General features: G+C 42.5%; 1 protein-coding gene across 9 annotated transcripts in view; it reads left to right on the top strand.

Moving 5' to 3' along the window:
- HHAT (hedgehog acyltransferase) overlaps positions 1 to 25,609 on the top strand; it is a 352,024-nt gene that overhangs the window by 237,457 nt on the left and 88,958 nt on the right. For all 9 annotated transcript variants that reach the window (XM_011938280.1, XM_011938312.1, XM_011938271.1 and 6 more), the window contains one exon: positions 23,519 to 23,720. In XM_011938280.1, coding sequence (XP_011793670.1) covers positions 23,519 to 23,720 — 202 coding nt within the window. The remainder of the gene's footprint in view (positions 1 to 23,518; positions 23,721 to 25,609) is intronic.

A 25,609-nucleotide genomic window follows, 5' to 3' on the forward strand; every position in this document is an offset into this window, starting at 1 on the left:
TGGAAGGATGCTCGTGATTAGGTGAACAGAACAGTTTCCTAAAGTGGAATGTATGCCATCCTGTTCTGTATGTGTCTATGTGTATTTATAGAAAAATGTCATAAAGGACATACACAAAAAGGTCATTGGTAGTTCTGGATTTTAAAAAATACTTCTAAAGGTAAGGAGTACAGTAGTGGTAAGACATAAAACAGACATTATCTAAAGAGGAAAATGGAAGGCACTGTCAATGCAAATGTAATAGGACAAATAAGAGAGAGACACAGATGTAGCCATCAGCTGTGACAATATGGAGGTCTTTGATGACCTTGACAAAAGCTGATGGAATGGGGAGGGGAGGGACAGAAGTCAGATTGCAACAGGTTAAGGAGGGAATGGGATGGAGGGACTTAGAAACTGTATGTAGACTATTCTTTCAAGGACCTTAAATACCTGCTTAAAAAAAAAGCCATTAGGATTGAAGCTGGAAGAAGCTGTGGATGAAAGAAAGACATTTATGAAATGGGAAAGTGCATCTTTAGGCTGAGGAAAGAACCAGTCAGATAAGTTGGACAGAGATACTGGGGGTGGGAGCTGGGAAGGGGAAGCATGGTTTCTCAGGAGGCAGAAGGAGACGGAGCTAACAAGCAGAGTTAGCCTTAGTCATGGAAATGGCGTCTCTTTTACTATGGGAGAAGGGCCAAATAGTGAATGGATGTGTGCTGATGGTGATAAAGATGATGTATGTGGTTAGGGAAGAAGGAGAGGGTGCTCATATAATGGCCTTGACTTTCTCAGAAAAGAGTGGTAGATGCAAGCTCTGCTGTGAGTTAAGTCTGCCCTGAAACAAATGTCACCACAGATATCCTCAATAATAGGTTGTATATAGGCTTTTAGTCTTATCTGGTGTGTTCCTCTGTTGGATAGCACAGTATCAGCATGTAGTAGATACTTAGAAAATGCTTGGTGATGATGCAAATATACAGTTAGGAAAAGAATGTGGCATTCCTAGTCTGTTCTTCATTATTCCTGTCGTTCCATGAATGCTCCTTCTGTTTCTGGCTGCATAATCCCAGAGGGACACAAACAAGGAAATATCTAAAAAAACCAGAAACCATGACAGTGAGAGAGGTTAGAATCACAAAGAATGGACAAAGAAGCTGAGAATCTGTAGCAGGCAAAAGCAAGCCTTTGGATAGAGCTAAAAGCTCTCGTCAGCTATTTTGTAGGCTGCCAGCTGGTGGGTTGGTACTTGCTCTGTGTTTCTTTGAAGAGGAGAGTCAGGACCAACGAATGAAACGCACCAGGAAGCATGTTTTCTTCAACCTAAGTTGTGTAAAAGTAGAAAGACTGTTTCACAAGCCGAGATCTGCTAAGAGTGTGGAAGTGTAGGCTGGATGGCTCTTGGTGTGGGTGTAGCTCAGGGGTCCCTGGGCAAGATGGCCTCTCAGATCCCTTCCAGTTCTAGTGTCCTCTGTGCCAATGATAGGGGGTCATTCTTGGCCTCCGGACTTGTTGCTGTCATCAGGAGTTTCTGCCAGATTTGAGTAGAAATGCATTGAATTTTTTGTATCACCTCACAGTTAGTTGGATACTTGATCTACATCTGCCATGCTTTGCTGCTACAATGATGATTTAGGTTCACAAACATGACTCTGAACACTTAAAGATGCCAAAAAAGCATCAAATGAAATACAGTGGAAAGCCCAGAACAAGGTGATTGACATTTACTGGGGGCTCAGTAGATATTAAAAAGCTAGAAAATATTAAACATTGTCTTTTTAGTGTTAAGCATATAGGTTATCTATATTAATATTTGTAGTAATCACAGGGAAACAACTTGGTCTAGTGATGATACAGACAAGAGACAGGGAAATACTGGGCAGAAGAGGGTGGTTCCCCAGCAAAGGCCCCATCCTCAAGCCTGGATACCCATGGCCTTAAATGAAAACAGGCATTCTTGTTTTTGCACTCAAAAGTTGCCTTTTGGCCCGTCATACCCCTATTCTGTACCCATATAAACCCCAAACCCCAGGCTCCATAAGCAGATGAGGGGACAAGGAGACGAGACAAAGAGATGAGCTGATGAATGACTGAACAGCATGGCAGAGAAGGAGAGAAGAGAAGGAATGTCTGAATGCTGAGAGGAGTTCAACTGGTGATGATTGGAGGGGAGATTGGCCGCTAAATGGCCAGACTCCAGGGGAAGACCATCTTTCCACTCCATTCCCCTTCCAGCTCCCCATCCATCCCACTGAGAGCCACCTCCACCACTCATTAAAACCCTTGCATTCATCCTTCTGTGTGTGACCCAGTTCTTCAGGGATGCTGGACAAGAGCTCTGGATACAGAAAGCTGTCACACTGGCCCCCTGCCCTTGCAAAAAGGCAGAGAGTCCACTGAGCTGGTTAACACTTAAGCCATTCACAGATGGCAAGGCTAAAAGAATGCACTGTAATACATGACCATTTGGGCTCTGGGAGTCACAGGCTCCCATCCCTGGATGCTGCCATGGGGCTGGAGCCCGGGGATGCTTGCTCCAGCTCCTGCACCTGTCTGTCTCTGTGCTCCCCCTCCAATAAGGGGTTTGATTAGTGGCGGCAACCAGAGGATGCACATTCCTGTTGCACTTCCTGCGAGTGAGGTCAGGCAACTCTCCCATTTCATCAAGAAGAATGCACATTTTGAAATCAGACAAACCCAAGTCTCAATTTCTCCTCCACCATTAGTTGTGTAGCTTTCTTACTCTTAGACATCTCAGATCGAAGAGAACATGCATCACTGTAATTTTCACCAGTGGATGAAAAGTTCTGCTCTTTGATGCAACATGGAACAAAGTGACCAGTTCCTCAAGTAGGGAAGTAAGTAACCTCTCTGAGCTTTATTTTCCTCATCTGGAAATTAGGGGAGGTGGAAATTGCCCAGAGTAGCTTCATAAATTGAGTAACACCTGTAAAATGTTCAGCGCAGTACCTGGTTCACAGTGAGCAGTCAGTATTTTCTCTCTCTTCTTTATCAAAATATTTAACTCAATGCAAATCCTTTTCTGATGATCAGTAGTGTCTCTAATACGCTATTGTTTATATCCTGTCAGTATAGTGATCATTTGTTTTACATTATTTCTCCATTCCTTTCCATCCCTTTTGCCTCATTAGATCATCATGTACCATCCTATGAGGTGAGCTGGGCATAGATTACAAACTTATGTCCTAGATGGAGATGCTGTGGCCCAGCATGGGTCACAGCTGTTCGGGGTTATAGAGATGGAGACACAGCCTTGCTTATACCCAGGGACCTGCTTGCTGAGCCAGGCTCATTCCTGGGGGGCAACTAAAATCCAGATTTTATAATTGGGTGCCCTTGGTTCTCAGGTAACTTGTTGTGTGAAATTATGAAATGTATATTTGATCTTCCTCCCAGTTTCCTGACATACAACTCCTAAAATCCTTAGAATCTCTAAAGTCACATGTCTTTTTGTATGTTAAGGAGTTGACTGATGGCTGGCAGCCCCTTAGTGGCTTCAGGATGAGGCTTATCACTAGAAAGACCAATGCCTGACGACAGGGATGGGACTTTCAGCCCCACCCCTCAACCTGTGGGAATGGGAGAGTGGCTGAAGGTTAAGTTAATCACCAATTATTTAATCAATCATTCCTATGTAATGAAGTCTCCATAGAAGTCCCAAAGGACAGAGTAATGATGAACTTCCAGAGAGTTAAACATGTGAAGGCTCTTGGAGGGTGATACACCTGGGGAGGGCATGTAAGTTCTGAGCCCCTTCCACCATATTTCGCTTTATGCATCTCTTCATCTGTGTCTTTTGTAATAATCTTTACAATAACAATTTAAGGTAGATGTAAGTAAGTTTCCCTGAGTCCTGTGAGCTGCTCTAGCAAATTAAAACCAAGGAGGGAGGGTCGTGGGTGCCTCAATTTATGGCTGGTTATGTTACCGATGGAGGGTGTCTAGGGTCTTCGCATCTTGAACAAAGAATTGGGCAAAATGCACAAAGCAAGGAAAGAATGAAGCAACAAAAGCAGAGATTTATTGAAAATGAAAGTATCCTCTACAGGGTCAGGACAGACCCAAGCATAGGGGCTCAAGAGCCCCGTTAGAGAATTTTCTGGGGTTTAAATACTCTCCAGAGGTTTCCATTGGTTACTTGGCTTATGCCGTATGTAAATGAAGAGGACCAAGTAAAGTTACAAAGTCGTTTACTCATTGTAGGCCCTGTGTAAATGGAGAGGATATTTCCTATCATAGCTGAGGTGTTTCCATTAGATTTAGTTCTAGGAAGTCAGCATGAATCAGCCTTATGTTCTCCAGACCCTATGCTCCTGCCTCAGCTGGTCAGAAGCACAGGTAAACCGACTTAGGGCTTGTGATTGGCATCAGAAGTAGGGCTCAGTTTTGTGGGGCCGAGTCCCCAACCTGTGTGATCTGACCCTATCTCCAGGTAGATAGCATCAGAATTAAATTCAGTTAGAGGACATGCAGCTCATGTCACTCCAGAACTGATTGCTTGGTTGGTATGTGGGAGAAAACCCCCAAACATGTGGTGTCAGAAGTGTGTTATAAGATTATAGCAGCAGAGGCCAGGCACGATGGCTCTGCCTGTAATCCCATCACCTTGGGAGGCTGAGGCAGGCGGATCACCAGAGGTCAGGAGTTTGAGACCATCCTGGCCAACATGGCAAAAGCCCATCTCTACTAAAAATACAAAAATTAGCCGGGCACAGTGTGGGCACCTGTAATCCCAGAGACTCAGGAGGCTGAGGCAGGAGAATTGCTTGAACCCGGGAGGCAGAGGTTGCAGTGAGCTGAGATTGTGCCACTGCACTCAGCTCAGGTGACAGAGCCAGACACACACACATACACACACACACACACACACACACACACACACACGCAATTGCAATGTATAGCAGCAGAATCTGTTTGTTTTCCACTCATTGAGAAAGGCTTGTTTCATTTCTTTATAATATTCCCACATGTCTTTTTGTAGTCTACCTTGTGGATTTTCCATAGTAATGTACAATTACATTTTTTTAATTTGTGAACTTTTAGGATTTTTTCCTTGATTCAGGAAGGCAATGATAATCTTCTTCCTCTGACATTGACTTTGCAAGAGCTTGTCAGTGGTGTCAGGGGTACATTGGGATCGATGTCAACTAGCCAGTAAAGACAAGATTAGAACCCTCTACTGCTTTATATATCCTCTTCTTTATCTCAGATGTGGCTTTCCCCATGAACCTGTCCCTGGGAGCCACCCCTCAGAATCAGCCCCTCATTCCCCAGCACATGCAAGTTGTCTGTAGCTCCAGACTGCATTTATTTCATTCTGCTTCGACTTTTTTTTTTAACTGTACCTTTAGATGTTAAACATACCTCTAGACTGTCTGCCCCAGGCAGGCACAGACGTTTCAATCCCTCTTTATATTATCCCTATGCCTAGCCTGTAGTTGGTACTCCGCCTATTTTTTATAGGCACATTCCTTTCACAAACACAAATATACACAAAAATGACTGGGGAGCCAAGAGTGGCTTGGTTTGATTCTAGTAGAAGTCACTATACAGTTTGTGATACCAGGTTATATAGGTGCAACTCTGAGCCACCGTTAGAGTTTATGTGCTTTGTTCCTAGAAACTTGCACCTTGAAAGGGAGACATTTTACCTTAGCACTGTGAGAAGGGAGTAATGATCTCTAGCCCACATTCTGCTCTGGAAGTACACCCCTAGGAAGTATTTGAGCTCATCCAGAGCCATGGGAGGGGGTTCGGTCCTTTGCCAAGTCCCATGCCCTGCTCAGACCATGATCCTGGGAGATGTCTTACTCCCAAGGGGACTTTGGATGAGGGTCCTCTAGAGAGCTGTGCAGCCCCGTGAGGCTCAGCAGAGACCCTGATGGAAGCTTGACAATGTACAGTGTAATCCCTGGGAACTAGGGACTCCTGGAGGGTATGAGAGATGCTGGAAAGAACACGGAGGACTCTGCAGCTGTGCCAGAGGCAACTGTGTGCCCAGGGCTGGTGCTGCTGAGGAAGACAGTGAACCACAGACCCACCACCCAGGAGTGTGTGTGGAGAGGAGCAGAAGGATAGGCATCAGACTAAAAAGACCTTTGCGCTAATGAGAGTTGGGGGCATACATTGTAACATAGAGAGTTTCATTCTCCAAGCAAGCTCCTCACTGAGGAGCTAGAACAGTGTGATTTGAAGTGACTGAGCTGCAGGAGAGGTCACTTAAGGCGGTGCTGTCAAGTCATAAGGTGACGCAGCAGGAAAGTGGTGCTAACTAGATGGGCTAGCAATATTGGCCCCGCAGGTGAACTCTGAAGAGTAGCTTGGTTGCCCCCACCAGTCCAGCCCATTCTAGCATCCCTCTGGATGGTTCTTGGCTCCTGGTGCCATAAGAGGGGCAAGTGTTAAAGCCCACAGCTTCACCTTAACTCCCATGCTTTGCAGCATGGACAGTCAACCTTCTCCCCTGGCCTTCTCGTTTAGGTAAATAGGGAATGCTCTTGAAGGAGCCTCTCTCAATCTCTTGGCCTCAGCCGTCGAATTGAAAAAGGGTCTGCTTCTTAACCTCTGAAAATAAACTGTCTGATCTGTACTACCTAAGGCAAAGATGGTGAGCTCTGGATCAGCTACTTCTGCCCTTCACATTGTTTCTGGGCATGAACCAGATACATAGCATCTCCTCCATGCCTTTCCCTTTCTTGTCAGGAAAGCTAATGGCGTTAGAGACCCAGATCTGCTGATTTGGTTACTGGCCTTTAGATTCAAGTCAACACACGCAGCCTGGATAAATGAGGCTCCACAGGCATGCGGGCGCTTGGAGGGCATCTCTTTGTTCTTTGCCTCCATGAAATGGCTTTGCTTGGCAGCTGCCCCTTGCCTGCAGTTTCTCCTGTCATAGTCTTGGAAGGCAGGACCATGGTGTGGGTGGGAAGAGCTTGGAACAGCACATCTCTCATTTGGACCCAGCTGCTTCTCTGTATCCCCACACTCAGGACCTGGCTTCTCTCTGCAGCAACATTAGCCGCCTGTACTGGGGAGTGAGTGACTACTCTCATCTTCTCTGCCTGCCTTTCTCAGGGGTAAGGTAAAGTCGAGCTCAGTACTCTCCGACCCATAAAATTTCTTTTCTCATCTTGACCACACTTGAGAGGGAGCCTTCCAAGCAAGTGAAAGGCCATCAGTATGGTGCACTTCTTTCCCCAACCCTTGGGAAGTGGCTGTTTGCTAGCCTGGACCACCATGTTAATATCCAGATCTACAGCTGACATCTTTGGATTTCTTATGACTTTAGTGCATGAACAGAAGCATTTTTAATCTACAGAAGACTCTGCCTTGTATGTCACACGTTTAATGTCATCCTTAGACTGCCTCTGTCTGTAAAATGCCAGCTCTTAAAATATTAATCTCTAATGTGCACTCAAGAGTTTACTCAATTACCACGGGATTTTTCAAATAAGCATCATCATCCCCGCAGCCCTGACTGCATTAAGAGAAAAATGCTTAACGGGCCATTGTTTCCTGAGCATGGGATGATGTTCTTGCTTTGTTTCCGTAAATGTTACACTGGCACGGCTGTGTTGGCTACTGCAGATTTATTGTCATTCATGCCCAAGCTCAAGCATTATCAGTTTTCCCTTTTAGTGCCAAACTTTAAAAGGTGCCATCTCTGATAGGGATCGTGAATCATAATTACGGTAAATGAGAGGCAGTTGAAACAGTTCTGTCAAAGCTGATTTGTCAGAGTGCGGATTTCAGTCCGGAGAGGGAGCAGCCGCCTCATTACCACCAGCAGTCATTCCACTTTATTTTTTTGAAAATCACATCAGTTTCAGAGACCTTTATTTTCTTTCCTCCTGAAGACAGTCTTGAGTGTCAGTGTTTTGCAAAGGGTACCCATATAAGACTTGCTGGCTTTTTCTCCCACTTTTATCCCTTTCTGGGCATTGAAACCCACCTGTGGCCACCCTAGATGACCATTTTCATTTCCAGTATGCCTTTAAGAAAGCCCAGGATACAATAGAAATGTGCTATTAGGAAATAATTTGTTACCTTGAGTCAAGATTAATCTCAGGCTTCCTACAAGTAACCCCTTTTGGCTGGGTTTTGTGGCTCGTGCCTGTAATCCCAGTGACTTGGGAGGCCAAGGTGGGAGGGTCACTTGAGGCCAGGAGTTTGAAACCAGCCTGGGCAACATAGTGAGACCTGGTCTCTAAAATATAAAAAAAACGTAGCCAGGCATGGTGGTCTATACTCACAGTCCCAGCTACACAGAAGGCTGGGGTGGGAGGATCCATTGAGCCCAAGAGTTTGAGGCTGTAGTGAGCCATGATTGCACCAGTACATTCCAGCCTGAGCAACAGAGTGAGACCCCCCACTCAAACTCTCCCCTGTGCATTTTGCACTTGCTGATGCATTTTAATTTTGGTTAAAAGACGAGAGTTAACTTCATGGCAGCGGAGGGGTAGGGAAAAGGGGGAACTCAAAAGCATAAGCTAATATTTCAGGAGCTCTGTGTTCTGAAACCCAATCAGGCAAGACAGATCCCCTCTGCTTTGATAGAAACCAGTAGCAAACAGCACACTATTGTGATATTTTGTAACTCTTCAAGAGTGTTTATGCTTATGTCTCAAATGTTCCCAGACCTTTATAGACCTTTCAAGAGGCTTCATTCCCTGGTTCTCTCCTAGCCCTTCAGCTGTTCCCAGTTGTAAATCAAAAACCAGAAAAGTGACTGCCACTGAAATCTGTGACCCTGACTTACTCATCCCTACATCTGCCCTACTCTGTGCTTTAAGGTGCTTTTAAGGTCCTGACTCCACACTACTCTTTTTTTTTTTTTTGAGACAGAATCTCGCTCTGTTGCCCAGCCTGGAGTGCAGTGGCGTGATCTCGGCTCACTGCAAGCTCCGCCTCCCAGGGTCACGCCATTCTCCTGCCTCTGCCTCCCGAGTAGCTGGGACTACAGGCGCCCGCCACCACACCCGGCTAATTTTTTTGTATTTTTAGTAGAGACGGGGTTTCACCATGTTAGTCAGGATGGTCTTGATCTTCTGAACTCGTGATCCTCCCACCTCGGCCTCCCAAAGTGCTGGGATTACAGGCGTGAGCCACCGTGCCCGACCCACACTACTCTTTTTGTGACCTGTGAACACGCTGGAATTGAAGTGACATGCCTGGCCAAGGAAGAGGTATTGTCAGGAAAGTCAACCCAAGTAATCCAACAAAGGCCAACTCTTGGTCTCCTGGACCCCATCCCCTCGCAGATATTGAATACTGATGGGCACAGCCATGGTTTTATTTGATGCTTTTAAAGTTAAGGTCATATATGTTAAATATCATAACTTGAGTGCTTTAATTTTAAAAACATGTAACCCTGGAGTTTTGCTTTGTGGTTAAATCTCCCTTTTCTTTCAGTAGTTCCATCAGCTTTCTTGGAGAGGTTGGTATTGGTATGTGTCCCCCCCATCAGTCCCCGCCAGCCATCCCTTTTGCTCAGGGTATCTCCTGTTGGTATCTGTGATTTAGTCTGACTTCGTAAATATTCCCTCGAAACCCCATAGCACTTTAGAGGAGAACACGGTGGTGGCAGACATAAACAGTGATGTTTACTTATGAAGTCACAGTTTCTGGCTGGAGAATCATCTTTTGTTTACAGGGTGTGACAGTCAAAGAAAAGAAGAGGCAAGAGAGATGAATCAGGGAAATGAGAAGGATGAAGGAAAGAGCAGGAGACAAAGGAAATTCACTAGGATTTATTGAGCGTCCTCCTGAATTTGGAGTCTAAATTAGACTCTGGTGGACTAAGAAGGGAAATTTTATAATTCTGTGTTGCAGATAATTGATGTAAGGTGAGGAATCCTGCATGCTGTCAGGCCTGGTGAGGTAGCTCAGAAGTACTAAAGAGCAGCACATCAGCAAGTTGAAAGAAATCATTTAGGTTGAGATGAATGCGTGAATCTTAAAGAGGTAAAGAATCAAAGGGTGAGATTGGCTGGGGAAATTTTCGTGGAAGTGAATGTTAAACCCATTTTGAAAGATCAGATGATGGAAAAGACTGACCAGAGGCCTTCTGTGCTTGGGAGATGGGATGGCATGGCATGATTACAAGGCCCAGGTTTGGGCAGGAATGAAGTTAATGACTGGGGTGGAGAATCTATTTCGGAGGCTGATAAGATGAAATTAGTGGCATAAGAGGCAGTTGGAGAATGACTTAGAAGAAGCCAAGCTGATGGGTTTAATTTAGGCTATAATACAATGGGAAACCACTGGAAGTGGGACCTCTGAAGGTAGAGACTTGCCCACCCGTATTAGACTAGATGCTTCCTGACCACAAAGAACTTGTGTCTTCTTTTCCTTTATGTTACACACATCAGCTGTTGATTTTTGTCTTTGCTGACTGACCAACAGACCAGACTTCGTATGTGTGGTACTGGGTTGCTTTGAAAACCTGGAGTATACACTTATCAAGGCCATAGACCCTGCCTCTGGGGCCCTCTCCAGCATGGCTGCCACAAAATCATTACACCATAAACCCAGATGAGGAATGAAATGCTTCGGGAACCAGCTAGGCATTTCTTTATTGCACTTGTCCTCAGAGCACTTTCTTCCAGAGACTCCAAGGCATTGTACCAGCACAGTAACCTTTAAGTTGTACAAGTTTATTTTAGAGTGAACATTTTCCTAACAGCCAAGATAAATGAGTTTGAAGACTAGGACCGGCAGGAGTGGCACTGAATAGAATGTGAGTGCGAGGCAGAGATGGAAAGGAAACATCCAGGAGAAACCCATAGTTCGCATGCTGATTAGAGGAGGTGTATGCCCAGGATGGTGGCAATTTTAATCCCTGGATTTGGGATCTGCTGATGGAGCAAAGGTTGGGAAATGCCTTAGGGGCAAGGGTGGGCTCTTTCCCCTACCCCTTCTCCTCCTGACTGTGCAGTGGGAGAAGTCATGCATCCCTTCATCATACGGACATCCTCATTTGCCCCTTTACTTCTGGCTTTTCGTACCCCCCACCCCGCCCCCGCCTTTTCCTCTGGCCTAGGGAAGCTTATAAATGCTTTTAGCATCCTCCTGGGAGAAAGGTGGGAAGACAGGCAGGCAGCCAGAAAATGTTGGTGGTTATTAAACTGAGGCTTCAAGGACCTTTTTATTAGCAATTAGACTCAGCTTTGCAGCACTAAAGAGTGTAAATTCCCACTCTGTCTCTTTTGCTCAAACCTCCAAAGAATCTGTTTTATATAGTGTTTATTTATAACCCAGAATAGACCTGGGCCTGGGAGCCCTGGGTCTGCTGAGGATGCTGAGGCTTCAGTGTTCTCTCAAGCAGAAGAAGAAACCCCAGGGAGGGAAACAGTACATACCCCTTTCTAGTGTTCACCTCCCCTGGGCCTTGGCATGTCCCTGTTTGTGACTGGGAGCTAGTTTTGATGCATGACATCTTAAAAAGTGCTTTTGGTCCTTTGCTTTGCTTGCTTGTTTTGCAGTCTCTGGTGTGAAAATTGTCATACCACAAACACACACGTGTCATCAGGACTTTGACCTCCCAGAACATCATTAGGTCACTTAAACTGATAAAATATGTAAACCTATATAAGGACTTTCTTTAGACAGTTAGTTACTGCAGTAACTCATTATAAGAAAAGGACTTGGTCAGGTGACTTTTCTACTTGGCAGATAAAGGGGGAACGTGAGGGGAAGGGTGACAGTTATTTGATGGCAAAATGTTGGAGATAGACAAAATCGTAGTAGGTACTGCCTTACCCTGGCACACCCACATACCTTCTGCAGGCTCCTCTGCAGCCAGTGTTAGGTGTGTGGAGAACAGCTGGCTGTCATCTGGATTAAGCATAATCAACAGGTATATGTGGGTATTGAATCCATAGCTTTGACCCAATAGCACTAAGTGACCTGGATCTGATAGTGACATTTTTAGGACTAATGGTTTCAAGTAAAGAACATCCCTGAGCAAGCAGTTCAGTGTTCTTGGTGTCTTCAAATGCTGATGAAAGATATAGGAGTGCTACTCTTTATGATAATGGCTTTTTAAAACCCCAGCTTTATTGGAGTGTAACTGATACACAAAAATTGCACGTATTAATGTGTACAATTTGATGCGTTTGGATATATGCATGCACCCGTGAAACCATCAACATAATCAAAGTAATAAGCATATCCATCAACTCCAAAAGTTTCCTTGTACCCCTTTGGGTTTTTTTTGTGCGTGTGTGTGTGTGTGTTAAGAACACTTAACATGATTTTCCTTGAATGAAATATGCTGCTGCTGGCCCATTATTAGTAAGTATAAACCTTTCATGTGTATGCAGTGTTAAAATCTCCAGAGTCCTATCCATGGGCACAGCATATCTTTCCATTTTTTGTGGGTATTTACTTTCTTTCATCAATGTTTTATGGTTTTCAGCATACAACTCTTTTGCCTTCTTGGCTAAATTTATTCCTAAGTATTTTATTCTTTGTCATTCTATTTTTTTCTTTTTTTTTTTGTTCTTTTAAAAATGATATTTTTTCTTAATTTTCTTTTTGGATCATTTATTGTTTATAGGAAAGCAACTGATTTTTGTGTTACTTTTGTGTCCTCCAATTTTACTGAATTTGTTTATTAGTTCTAACGGGTTTTTTTTGTAGTCTTTAGGGTTTTTTATATATATGATCATGTTATCTGTAAACAGACATAATGTTATTTCTTCCTTTCCAATTCGTATGCCTTTTATTTATTTTTCTTTTCTGATTACTCTGGCTGGTACTTCCAATACTATGTTTAAAAGATGTGGTGAGAGCGGGCATTCTTGCTTGTTTCCAATCTTAGCAAAAAGACTTTCAGTTTTTCAATGTCAAATATGTTAGCTGTGGCTTGTCATATATGGCCTTTATTGTATTGAAATAAATTTCTTCCGTACCTAGTGTGTTGAGAGGTTTTAATCATAAAAGTTTGTCTAATTTTGTCAAATGCTTTTTCTCCATGTATTAAGATGATAATGAAGGCTTTTGTCCTTCATTCTGTTAATGTATCATGCTAATTGATGTATCATGCTAATTGATTTGTATAAGTTGAGACGTCCTTGCACCTTAGGGGTAGATCCCAGTTAATCATGATGAACCAATTCTTTCAACATACTGTTGAATTTCGTTTTCTAGTATTTTGTTGAGTATTCTTGCATCTATGTGCATCAGGGATATTGGCCTGTAGGGTTTTTTTTGTTTTTTTTTTGTTTTGTTTTGTTTTGTTATTGAGATGGAGTCTCACTCTGTCACCCAGGCTGGAGTGCAGAAGTGCAATCTTAGCTCCCTGCAACCTCTGCCTCCTGAGTTCAAGCAATTCTCCTGTCTCAGTCTCCCAAGTAACTGGGATTACAGGAGGCATGCACCACCACACTGGGCTAATTTGTGTATTTTTAGTAGAAAAAGGGTTTCACCATGTTGGCCAGGCTGGTCTTGAACTCCTGACCTCATGTGATCTGCCTGCCTCAGCCTCTCAAAGTTCTGGGATTACAGATGTGAGCCACTGCGCCCAGCCGGCCTGTAGTTTTTTAATGATGTCTTTGTCTGGCTTTGGTATCAGGGTAATGACAGCCTCATAAAATGAGTTTGGAAGTGTTCTTTTTCTCTGTTCTTTTGACGGTTGGAGAAGGATTGGTATTACTTTTTCTTTAAATGTTTGTTAGAATCCACCAGTGAAGCCATCAGGTCCTGGGCTTTTCTTTGTTGTGAGGTTTTTAATTACTAATTCAATCTCTTTGTTATTAGTCTGTTTAGATTTTTCTGATTCATTCTTGGTAGGTTGTATGTTTCAAGATATAGGTGTAAAAGATGCTCAATATCACCAGTCATCATGGAAATGAAAATCAAAATCACAATGAGATATCACTTCATATGTGTTAGGATGGCTATCATTTTCTAGAAAAACAAAGGTAACAGGTGTTGGTGAGGATGTGGAAAAAGAGAACTCTTGTACATTGTTGGTACAGCCACTATGGAAAACAGTATGGAGATTCCTCAGAAAAATAAAAAAGAGCTACTATGTGATTCAGTGATCACACTTTTGAGTATATAAAATAATTGAAATCAGTATCTAGAAGAGATATCTATACTTCCATATTAATTTCAGCATTATTCACAACAGCCAAGGTGTGGACATAACCTAAAGATCTATTGATATATGGATTGATAAAGAAAATGTGGTATATACATACAATGTAATATTATTCAGCCTCAAAAAAGAAGAAATTTCTGCCAGTTGCAACATCATCGATGAACGAGAAGAATATTCTATTCAGTGAGATAAGCCCATAACAGAAGGGCAAATACTGTATGATTCCAGTTATATATAAGGCTATGAAGGTGAAATAAGCCCATGATAGAAAGAGAAATACTGTATGATTCCACTTATATGAGGGCTCTAAAAATAGTCAAACTCCACATGCATGTAGATGTTCGCTGTAACACTATTCACAATAGCAAGGACATAGAATCAACCTAAAAGCCCATCAATGGCAGATTGGATAAAGAAAAAGTAGTAGATATCCACCATAGACTACCATGCAGCCATGTAGAACAATGAGATCATGTCCTTTGCAAGAACATGGATGGAACTGGAGGCCATTATCTTTAGCAGAAACAGAAAACCACATACTCCATGTTCTCACTTATAAGTGGGAGATAAAAGATGACACGTGGACACACAGAGAGGAATGACAGACACCACGGATAGAGGGTGGGAGGAGGGAGAGAATCAGAAAAAATAGCTAATGGATACTAGGCTTAATACCCAGGTGATGAAATAATCTGTATAACAAACCCCCATGACACGAGTTTACCTATATAACAACCAGCACATGTACCCCTTAACTTAAAGGTTAAAAACTAGTCAAACTCGTAGAAGCGAAGAATAGAATGGTGGTTGCCAGGTGCCAGGGGTGAGAGGAAGGGGGTCTTTTCCTTATCAATGGATATAAAATAGTGTTTATGCAAGATGAAGAATTTCTAGAGATCCACTGGGTAGCATTGTGCCTATAGTTAATGATACTGTATTATGCATTTAAACAATTGTTAGCAGTGTAGATTTCATGCTAAGTGTTCTTGCCATGATTAAAAAAAAATTAAATGTGAATCCAGAATCTTTATATTTTGTCTCTCCTGATCTTCACAGCAACTCATACTCAAAGAAGGTTTTAGTGCTGCTAGTGCATACTCTGTGTGTATATTTAAGCTGAGAAGTTTACTTGACAAGTTTGGGGTTACAGAAGTTGGTGAGTGGCAGAGCAGGGCCAAAGTCACATCTTCTAGCTCTCAAGCACTGCCCTCTTTCTTGTCCTCCACTTCACCACTGTTGCTGCTTGGGCTGTTTTCTAGCGACAAATGTGCTTAGACTGAGCCATTCATACTCTCTCAGCCTCTCTTTCTGTGAGAAAGATAGAGCTTTTGTGAAGCCAGAGTTTGGGTTTTGACCTATGAAGGTGTGGTTGAATCTTTATCTAAGATGGAGGCTACAAGCTTGGGTTCATCAGCACAGTACTTCAACTCACTGAACTACCAGCTTTATGGAGAGAAAAGAAAGATTATTATTTTTTAAATGTTGGCATCTAATTACATTTACCTAGAAGTTGAAGAATAGGCTAAATATAGCTTGAATTTAATTTCTATTTTATAAATTCTACAATGTTCTGTTGCCAAAGAGGGCATAGAAGTTTTAATAGATAATTTTCAGAATTGCATATGAAGCTTTTATACAGCATCTTTTAATAAAGGAGCTGAGAATTAGCCCAGCTCAAAATATTTTCTCTGCTTTGGGAATACACTCCTCTTAGCCTTCTGGAGGATGACAAAACCTATGGTTGCCCATTAACCAACTGCTGGTTATTACTTATTAAGATGCTGTTATTATCTCTACTGGACAGAGAGATATTAAAAGCAAATTATATTCCTTTTTGTGCGCATCTTCCTTTGAAAACTTTTTTTCCTATTTCTTAAAAACAATGGGGGATACATATACAGAATGTGCAGGTTTGTTACATAGGTATACGTGTGTCATGGTGCTTTGCTGCCATGACGACCTGTCCTCTAAGTTTCTTCCCCCGACCCTCCAGCCCCCAACAGGCCCTGGTGTGTGTTGTTTCCCTCTCTGTGTCCATGTGTTCTCATTGTTCACTTCCCACTTATGAGAACATGCAGTGTTTGGTTTTCTGTTCCTGTGTTAGTTTGCTGAGGATGATGGTTTCCAGCTTCATCCATGTCCCTGCAAAGGACATGATCTCATTCCTTTATATGGCTGCATAGTATTCCACACATTTTCTTTATCCAGTCTATCGTTGATGGGCATTTGGGTTGGTTCCAAATCTTTGCTATTGTGAATAGTGCTGCAAAAAACATGTGTGCTTATGTCTTTATAGTAGAATGATTTATATTCCTTTGGTTATATACCCAGTAATGGGATTGCTGGGTCAAATGGTATTTCTGGTTCTAGATCCTTAAGGTACTGCCATACTGTCTTCCAGAATGGTTGAACTAATTTACATTCCCACCAACAGTGTGAAAGCGTTCCTATTTCTCCACAGCCCTGCCAGCATCTATTGTTTCCCGACTTTTTAATAATCACCATTCTGACTGGTGTGAGACGGGATCTCATCGTGGTTTTGATTTGTGTTTCTCTCAGGCTGAGGGATGTTGAGCTTTCCTTCATATGTTTATTGGTCACATAAATGTCTTCTTTTGAGAAGTGTCTGTTCATATCCTCTTTCCACTTTTTGATGGGATTATTTGTTTTTTTCTTATAAATACGTTTAAGTTCCTTGTAAATTCTGGATATTAGACCTTTGTCAGATGGGTAGATTGTGAAAACTTTTTATAAGTAGATGTGTAGCTTCCTTTGTGATAACTACCTAGAAGATGGAGATTTGACTGGAGGGTCATCATTGGCTATGAGAAAGAGCACTAAAATGTGGGCCAAGGCCAAAGCCAGAGCCAGGGTTGGGTCAGGGGAGCTACTGCCCATGAGAACTGGGCTCAGGACAGCACAGCCAGCTCTGTAGAGAAACCTGAGCACAGGGACTGGTCTCAGGGCCCAGATGAAGCCAAGGTGAGGTCACCTCACCACCAGTGTAACATGGACAAAAGTCTTGCCTTTCCTAGCCACTAAAGGTTCTGTTCTTTAAAGGACTAGTACTTTTACTTTGTGTGGTAAATCTCTTAGGGTTAGAGTAGTTCCAGAGGTGTAGTGACACATACTTTTGACTTTAATAGGGTAATTAGGATTATGAAGTATGGAGAAACTTCAGGGTCTTTCAGTGGTCTGTATTCTTTAGGAATAGGTATCTTCCAAAGTCTCCCGGTACCTAGTATAGGACCTTATAATCAATCTTCCCTTTGTTCCTGTTGCTTATAATGGGTCCATGACAATGGTGACAATTTATAACAAATTTAAAAGCTATTCGAGGCTATCAGCAGTAAATGGAAATTATGTTATGTATATAAGTACTGTTGACTAGTAGGTGTGTAATACACACATACACGCATATGCATACGCACATCACATATCTAGTGCTGTCTGAATGAATCTTATAATTTAGTTCAAATGACACCCATAATAGACACATTTTGGTAAATAGCTGTTCAATCAGTGGAACAGACAGTACACACCGTAGGTTCCTGGGTTAAACTGCAAGCTGGAAAATGCAAAAGAGACTTCCTGGACATGGAAAATCAACTGGAGTTTATAGACTGAGTAGGTGTTGGAAAATCAGGGAGGATGGAGGAATATCTTCTAGATGTGAAAATGGTATGACCAAGGACACGGAGCTATAAAATTCTCCTTTATTCAGGATTTTAGGATTTGTCACCAGAGCCAAGTGGGGAGAAGGGAAATAAAGGTGGAAAGTTAAGGCGGAGCTAGAGTAGGATGTCAGCAACTGCCTGCCCTAGCCCGGCTGAGGAATAGGTAAATAATGACAGGAAACCAGCAAGCCCACCTCGGCTCAGTGCAGGAGACAGTAAAAGCCATGTCTGTCAGTGTCTGGTGCTTCATCTTCACACCTTATTGGGGTCTGGGATTAGTCTGTCATAGAATTAAGTGGTAATGTAGCAAGCCAAGGAGCTATTGTATAGGTCCTTGGAAAAAGGAAGTGTTGCGATTTTAAGATAAATGCGTTTACCACATGGATTGTTTCCACCCCTGTCTCCCTCTGTAGGGCATATATTTGTGTTGTTTTTCATAGTAGGTGTGAGGAGCTAGATATTTTCTTCTCCCTTTAGGTACCTCTACTCAGCATCACCCTAGCCACCAACTTTTTATGCCCCACTTCTGACATAGGCAGATGTCTGCAGGATGTCAGGGAGTTGAGATAGCAGGTGTTATCTCTGCTTGTGGGACAGAGGGTGACTACTTAGTCGTTCAAAAGCGGAAGTTATACCTCTTGTCTTCTGACACTGAACAGTGGCTAACAGAGCTCATTGGCTCAAATCCCTTTGTAAATTGTAAGCATTATTCTCTTGAGCAAGAATTCTTTCCTAGAAAGGACATTTTTCAGTTAATAAAACATCAGTGGATATTTCTGTGGAGACTGCTTTGAAGATTTGGTTAAACAGGAAATATATCACCAAAAGCACAACATTCTAGGTGCAGATTTTACCTCTCCTGTATAAAATAGGCCTAGTTATTTCCTTGGAGGGTTGTTTTAATGATTAGAAATAGTATGCATAAAGCACTTGGCGCATGGGCACTGAGTAAAGGTTAGAAGTCATCAATACTGTCTACATTTTATATGGATTCCTCCTCCTGAGTTGGGGGTGTGCTATGGTGCATTGATTCAGTGAGATGCTTTTAAATTAAGAAGGTGGCTGCAGCATTTTCTATAAGCAGTGACCACACGAAGCCGGCCAGGCAGAGGCAGGCTTCATGAAGACTCAGCCTGACACAGTTACTGACGAGAAGCAAGCTTTTTAGTTTTGCTTTGCTGAGAAGGTGGTGCTGATTGCTTTCTTCCATTGGGAAATCAATTTACTGTGCAGCGAATCTTAGTAAGCAGTTTCATACTATTGCTTTTCTAAAAAAAAGACATGTTTCTGTTTTTATTAATCATGAAACTGACAGAAGATGGTAGAATTTGTAAAAGAAAATAACCTGTTTGCTCTCCTTTTTACCACACGTACTGTTTTCTAGAAATTAAGAATAAAGAAGGGATTTTTATCTTCCAGTCCTCAAACTATACCCTCTTCTGGTTTGAAACAAACAGCCTCATGTCCCTGGAGACCTGCCATATATGAATTTCTGGAATAAAAGGAATTTTCAGAGATGTTTGTCTGCTGTCATTTTGAAGGCAAAGTAACAGAGCCTTGGTTCCAGGAGATGCCCAAAATAGCTGGGCATGTAATTTTGGGGCTAGATGTTTCCTGATCACAAGCTTGAAAACATGTCCTTCTTGGAGTTGAATTCAAGATCAAGTACCATTGGTGTGGAGAATGAGAGGGTTTTATGCTACGGTTTTCTGACATATACAGTGCAGCTAATTTGTGTGTGTGTGTGTGTGTGTGTGTGTGTGTGATGGAGTCTCACTCTGTTGCCCAGGCTGGAGGGCAGTGGTGCTCACTGCAACCTCTGCCTCCCAAGTTCAAGCAGTTCTCCTGGCTCAGCCTCCCAAGTAGCTGAGACTATAGGTGTGCGCCACCACCCCTGGCTAATTTTTATATTTTTAGTAGAGACAGGGTTCACCATGTTGGCCAGGCTGGTCTTGAACTCCTGACCTCAAGTGACCCCCCAGCCTCGGCCTCCCAAAGTTCTGGGATTACAGGCGTGAGCCACTGTCCCTGGCTGCAGCTCACTTTTAGTTAGTGAGATACGATTTAAACAACAGCAACAACAACAACATGAGGCAGGTTGGGTGAAAAGAGCATTTGATAATCTGTTTTATAAAATAGCCATCTGCACAGTTTCCTTAAAGAGAAGTTGTTCTTCATCCTTTTGCAATAGGTTTGATCACCCTATTTTATTTTTATATACAACACTGGTTATGTAAAGTTAAGGGCAGCCTCATGATGGGCCAGCGGTTACCTCCATGCAGGTAGGAAGCAGCATAATTGTGGCCCATTTTTTGCCTCTGCTGAGTATTCTACACCAATAACCAAGCAGCCTCTGGGGGGCAGCAGAACACCGGATAAGACCACTGTGGCCTGGGCTGTCAGGCTTTTCTGACTTGTCATCCAGCCCCTCCTTTGTGTCCTTGGCACAGAGCCCAACCTTCTATTTGCCTACCAAAACTCATCCTCTTGGCCTTGCCAGAATGAGAGGCTTCGCCCTTCAGCCTCCTTTGCCCCACTGTTTTCGCTCACACCCTTCTCCCCTGCACTCTGAAACCTTCCTGGTCTACTTTGTACCATGTCACATAGCTTAATGATGGGACTTGTTTACTATTGTTTCACAAGCAGGTATGCCCATCCTTATAGCAAGAACAAAGTCATGTCTGTTTCCCATAGTGCCAGGAATTCCCTGAAGGCCTAAAGACATGCTCAACAGCAGGTGGAAGATTCCTTAATCTGTATTGAGTGCTTGATGCCTATTTGCTAATTTGATTGTCAAGATGGTCCTGTTTTTGCACAAATGAAAGTGTTAGTTTTGCTTTACTTATTTATGAAACTGCTACATTCTCACATGTCTTCCAGTTTAATAGTTCCTGATTGGGGTGAAATATAGAGCACTTTAAAAATTAGCCCAGGGATGTAATGGAAGCAGTAAGTTGGGTATATAGTTGCAGATTTGCTTCTTGGTCTTTCTCCTCCCCAGCTATGTATCTTGGGCAAATTAATTTCTCAACCTCAGTTTCCTCACCCATAAAATGGGATTATGTAAGGTGATCAAATAATTTATTATCTAAACTGGAAACTGGAACATATTTGAGAGTGGAGGATGTCAAAGGAAAACCAGATATAGGTAGTAGTTGAAGCAGTACAAAAATTTATTTGAGAATTATTTTAATAGGGGAAGAGAGACCTCAGTATGGAACTGGACTCAATTTTTTTTTTTTTTTTTTTGACAGAGTCTTGCTCTGTCACCCAGGCTGGAGTGCAGTGGCATGTTTTCAGCTCACTGCAACCTTCACCTCCTCCTCCCAGGTTCAAGAGATTCTTCTGCCTCAGCCTCCCAAGTAGCTGGGGCTACAGGCCCACACCACAATGCCTGGCTGATTTTTGTGTTTTTGGTTGAGACAGGATTTTGCCGTGTTAGCTAGGCTAGTCTCAATCCACCCGCCTCGGCCTCCCTAAATGCTGGGATTACATGCAAGAGCCACTGCACCCAGCCAGAACTGGGCTCAATTCTGAATACAGCTTGGACAAGGGGGATATAGCCAAGGAGCAAGGTGGGGGGTCATTGAGTAGAATACTATTAAGAGGAAACATTGGGAAATAGGGGGATTCTGGTTGAACAGATTTAACAGGATTCCTCCTGAAGGCAGCCAGGGTGATCAGACACCAAGAGTAGATGATGAAGAATTTGGCCAGATAATGGAGCATGATCAGATATTGCAGGTGGGGGGTTCGTTCTAAACCGACTTAGCAGTATTCTTGCTACAATAAAGATGGACACCAAGGTCGAGGCCTAGAGAGCTTAGAGGAGCTTGACTTAAGTTCAGTCAAGGAGAGAGTCTTTGTCCAGTGGCACAGTTTGAAGTAATTACAATAGTATAGTCTTTTAAAAGATTTATTGCCTGATAAGTTGCTTTTATTTTTAGCTTGCCTACCTATACAGTTCTATTAAACCAGGTACGGTGACTCACGCCTGTAATCCTTGCACTTTGGGAGGCTGAGGCAGGAGGATCACTTGAGGCTAGAAGTTTGAGACCAGGCTAGGCAACTTTTATCATCTCTACAAAAAAAAAAAAATTTAAATTATCTGGGTGTGGTGGTGCATGCCTGTAGTCCCAGCTACTTGGGAGACTGAAGTGGGAGCGTTGTCTGAGTTCAGGAGCTTGAGGTTGTGGTAAGCTATGATTGCACCACTCCACTCCTGCCTGGGTAACATCTAGAGATGCTATCTCTAAAAATAAAATAGTCCTGTTGAAAACATTTTCACTAGAACAATTTCTTCTCTGAAAACAATTTTATTTCCTCCTCAAAAACAAGTTTGATTGCCTCCCCCAAATTAAAATGGTATATAAACAGGACAAATGCTAAGTTGTTTTAAAATGCTGGGGCAGTGGGTATAAACCATACATATGGTGCTTTAAAGAATCAAACAAAGTAATACATGTAAAGTGTCTAGTACTTGGAACATACTGTGTATTCAGAAAAGGATTTTCTCTTTTTCCCTCCTGGAGGATGGTTGGACAAAGAAGCACTGATCAGCAATAAACAAAGGCCTACAGGTTTTTTAAAAAGGCTATTGCAAAAAGCTCCTAGCTTTCCAGGTCCTAATAGCCCAAGGTGTGAGTTTTGTCCAACTCAAGCAGGAAAATACTGACTGAAGAACATAGTCCTGTCTCTCTGTACTCAGGCAGCTGTCTCGGCAATGGAGAACATACCCAGGGGACGGCTGTGCATTTTGTCTGGTACTTTGGCTGCCCTGTGAGCACAGAGCCCTTTTCTTTGTTGTGAATTCACGACTGCTTCTGGGCAACCTGCCTAGAAAGCTGGGGAACCGTCTCTGGCACCCATCTGCTGCACCCAGCTCCTGCCTGTTTAGGAACGTGATCTTACCAACTGCATTTAAATAATGGGTTTACCATAAACTTAGTAGTCTGAGCTGTAAAATCCGCACCTGCTGTATTTGTCCATTTTCATACTGCTATGAAGAAATACCCAAGATTAGGTAATTTATAAAGAAAAAACAGTTTAATGGACTCACAGTTCCACATGGCTGAGGAGGCCTCATAATCATGGTGGAAGGCGAAAGAGGAGCAAAGGCACATCTTACATGGTGCCAGGCAAGAGAGCCTGTGCAGGGGAACTGCCCTTTGTACAACCATCAGATCTCATGTGAGACTTATTCACTATCACGAGAATGGCATAGGAAAAACTCACTCCCATGATTCAATTACCTCGCACTGGGTCCCTCCCATGACACATGGGGATTTTGGGAGCTACAATTCAAGATGAGATTTGGGTGGGGTTGAAGCCAAACCATATCACCTGCCTTGAAGGTTGCTGGTCCCATGTAGCCAGAAGCCTAACTGCCATTCTGTGATTGGATTTCACAGAATGGGATGGGCCTGGGCCCATCCCTTTCAGAAACTCTAAATTCATGACTTCTTGCCCTGCCTCTTGTAAGTGCTATTTTGCTCTAGTGATGAGAGCTCTTGAGCCTGTGTGTTCATTTAACCTAACACCCTGCAGAGCTGAGGCTTGGGTTTTTGCCAACTCCTTGTGGGATGGAGAATCCAAGGAATATGGCCTCCTGGAAGCGAGGAAGGATCTGCATATGTGAACAGCAGTGTGCGACAGGAGAGTCAAGCCAGGGAGCAGGCAGAGTTGCAGGGCAGCCCTCTGCATGGCTCCTAACAGCCTCTTCTTTCTCTAGGTATGTGTACATTCCAGTGGGCGGGTCCCAGCATGGCCTGCTGGGGACACTGTTTTCCACGGCGATGACATTTGCATTTGTGAGCTACTGGCATGGCGGCTACGACTACCTCTGGTGCTGGGCAGCGCTCAACTGGCTGGGAGTCACTGTGGAGAATGGAGTCCGGAGGCTGGTGGAGACTCCCTGCATCCAGGACAATCTGGTGAGCAGGGTCCTTGCTCCTGTGTTAGGGGACAGCTGAGCTAGGCAGATCAGGTCTAGGAGGGATGGGGCCATCAGATTCCCTGCCCCCACCGTGGGCCCTTTCTGCTAGGTTGGTTCAAAGTGCATATGCCTAGAGACAAGATAGCTGGAAAAGAAGCTTCTGTAGTGCATATGTGTGTTTGTGCGTGTGTGTGTGTGTGTATATATATAACTATAAAAAGTGTATTATGTAAAAATTAGAAAATTTAAACAAGAAAAAACCTCTCTTCAACAGAAACCATGTTAAGATCCATTCTTCTAATTTTTTTCTATGTGTATATACAAACAGACATATGTATGTAACATTAAAACAAATGCTATTACAGAAAGATGATTGTATCGGGACCACCTTTTTAAGTCACTGAGTCCATACCTAACCACCCTTTTTAATGGCTACATAGAATTCCCTTATGTGGATATGCCATAATTTATTTTAGTCTCCTATTATTAGTAATCATATTATTCTAAAGGTTTTTTGCAACTATCAGCTGTATTAAAATGAATATCATAACCAGGATGAATTCTCGTAAGTGAAATTTCCAGGTTCAAGGTTTTTCTCATCTTTAATGTTCATTATGTATATTGCCTATTAACTCTTAACTGCCCTGTAAGCAAAAGTACACTAGTTTATGTTTCTACCAATGGTGCATAAGAATGACCTTGCTAATATTGAGTATAACTGGAATTTTAAATCCTGATGGGTGTTGTATATAGTAGTGTAAAAAACAACTAAGGTTTTAAGAAACAGTTCAACTTTACAGGAAAGTGATTTGGAAAATCAATTAAGCATTTCTCTTTACACATATATTTTAAGTGATTTTAAACTATGGGCATAGCTTTTATCTTGCAAATGTGGTATATGATATATTACAGTTTTGTAGGAAATCATCAGTTCTGAAGATGTAGCAATATCCCTCTAACCCCAAAAAAAGTAGCTAAAAAGAAATGTGCTGGCATCAGTGTTCATGGCAGGCAATCACACACAGAAAATTTGAAAAATGATTAATGTGGCTAAATTCCACCAATATGAATAACTAAAGCAAATGCACTTTAAAAAACCCTGTCAAAACAGAATACATTTACATATGTTTTTGTAAAGATAGCCATGGTACAAGTGGACAGTTATTTCAATAAAAACTGAAATAAACCGAGTAATCAAACAACACATTGGAGGGAATTTAAATATGCTCATGTATGTATAAAGATAAATATTTTTCCAGCCATCAGCAGGAAAGAAATGCCAGTGGATTCTAATAGGAAATGGTATTTCAGTGAAAGCCATGGCTGTGTAACACACAGGAAAACAAAAAAGGATGGTATCATAAAGATTTTAATCTTCCCTCAAATCTAAGCATTCTGCTCCAAAGCCTGAAAACACAGTTATCACCTTTGAAAGACAGAAAGTTCTTTTCAGCCCTGTCTGTAGCCCTGTAACTCATTTCTGTGCTGTTTCATGAAGCAGCTAACATTAACCTTGAACTTAATGTTAAGCAGTGCTCTGTGGCCTTTGAGCCATAGCTTATGCTAGTAATAATTTTAGAAATCTAAAACATTGGAGTAACCCAACTGTGCCATGTAGCCTGTGGCCTGTTCATTTTGGTTCAAAATAAATCAAGGCATCAAGCACATTTACTCACAGGATGAAGCTCTTGCCTGTCTACCTTGCTCCATCACAGCTTGCTTCAGGACTCACTCATTCACCTCACTTGACCTTCCATCTATAATTCAGGTACCTTGGTACATAGTAATTTTTGATATGCATTTTTTTGGCAAAATATTTGTCTTATATGTTGCAAATGTGATGTTTGGCTTGCATCTTTATTGAGCAAGAATATATTTTATGAAACC

Source organism: Colobus angolensis, unplaced genomic scaffold, assembly GCF_000951035.1.
Source record: "Colobus angolensis palliatus isolate OR3802 unplaced genomic scaffold, Cang.pa_1.0 Scaffold100, whole genome shotgun sequence".
NCBI classification, from domain to species: Eukaryota; Metazoa; Chordata; class Mammalia; order Primates; family Cercopithecidae; genus Colobus; species Colobus angolensis.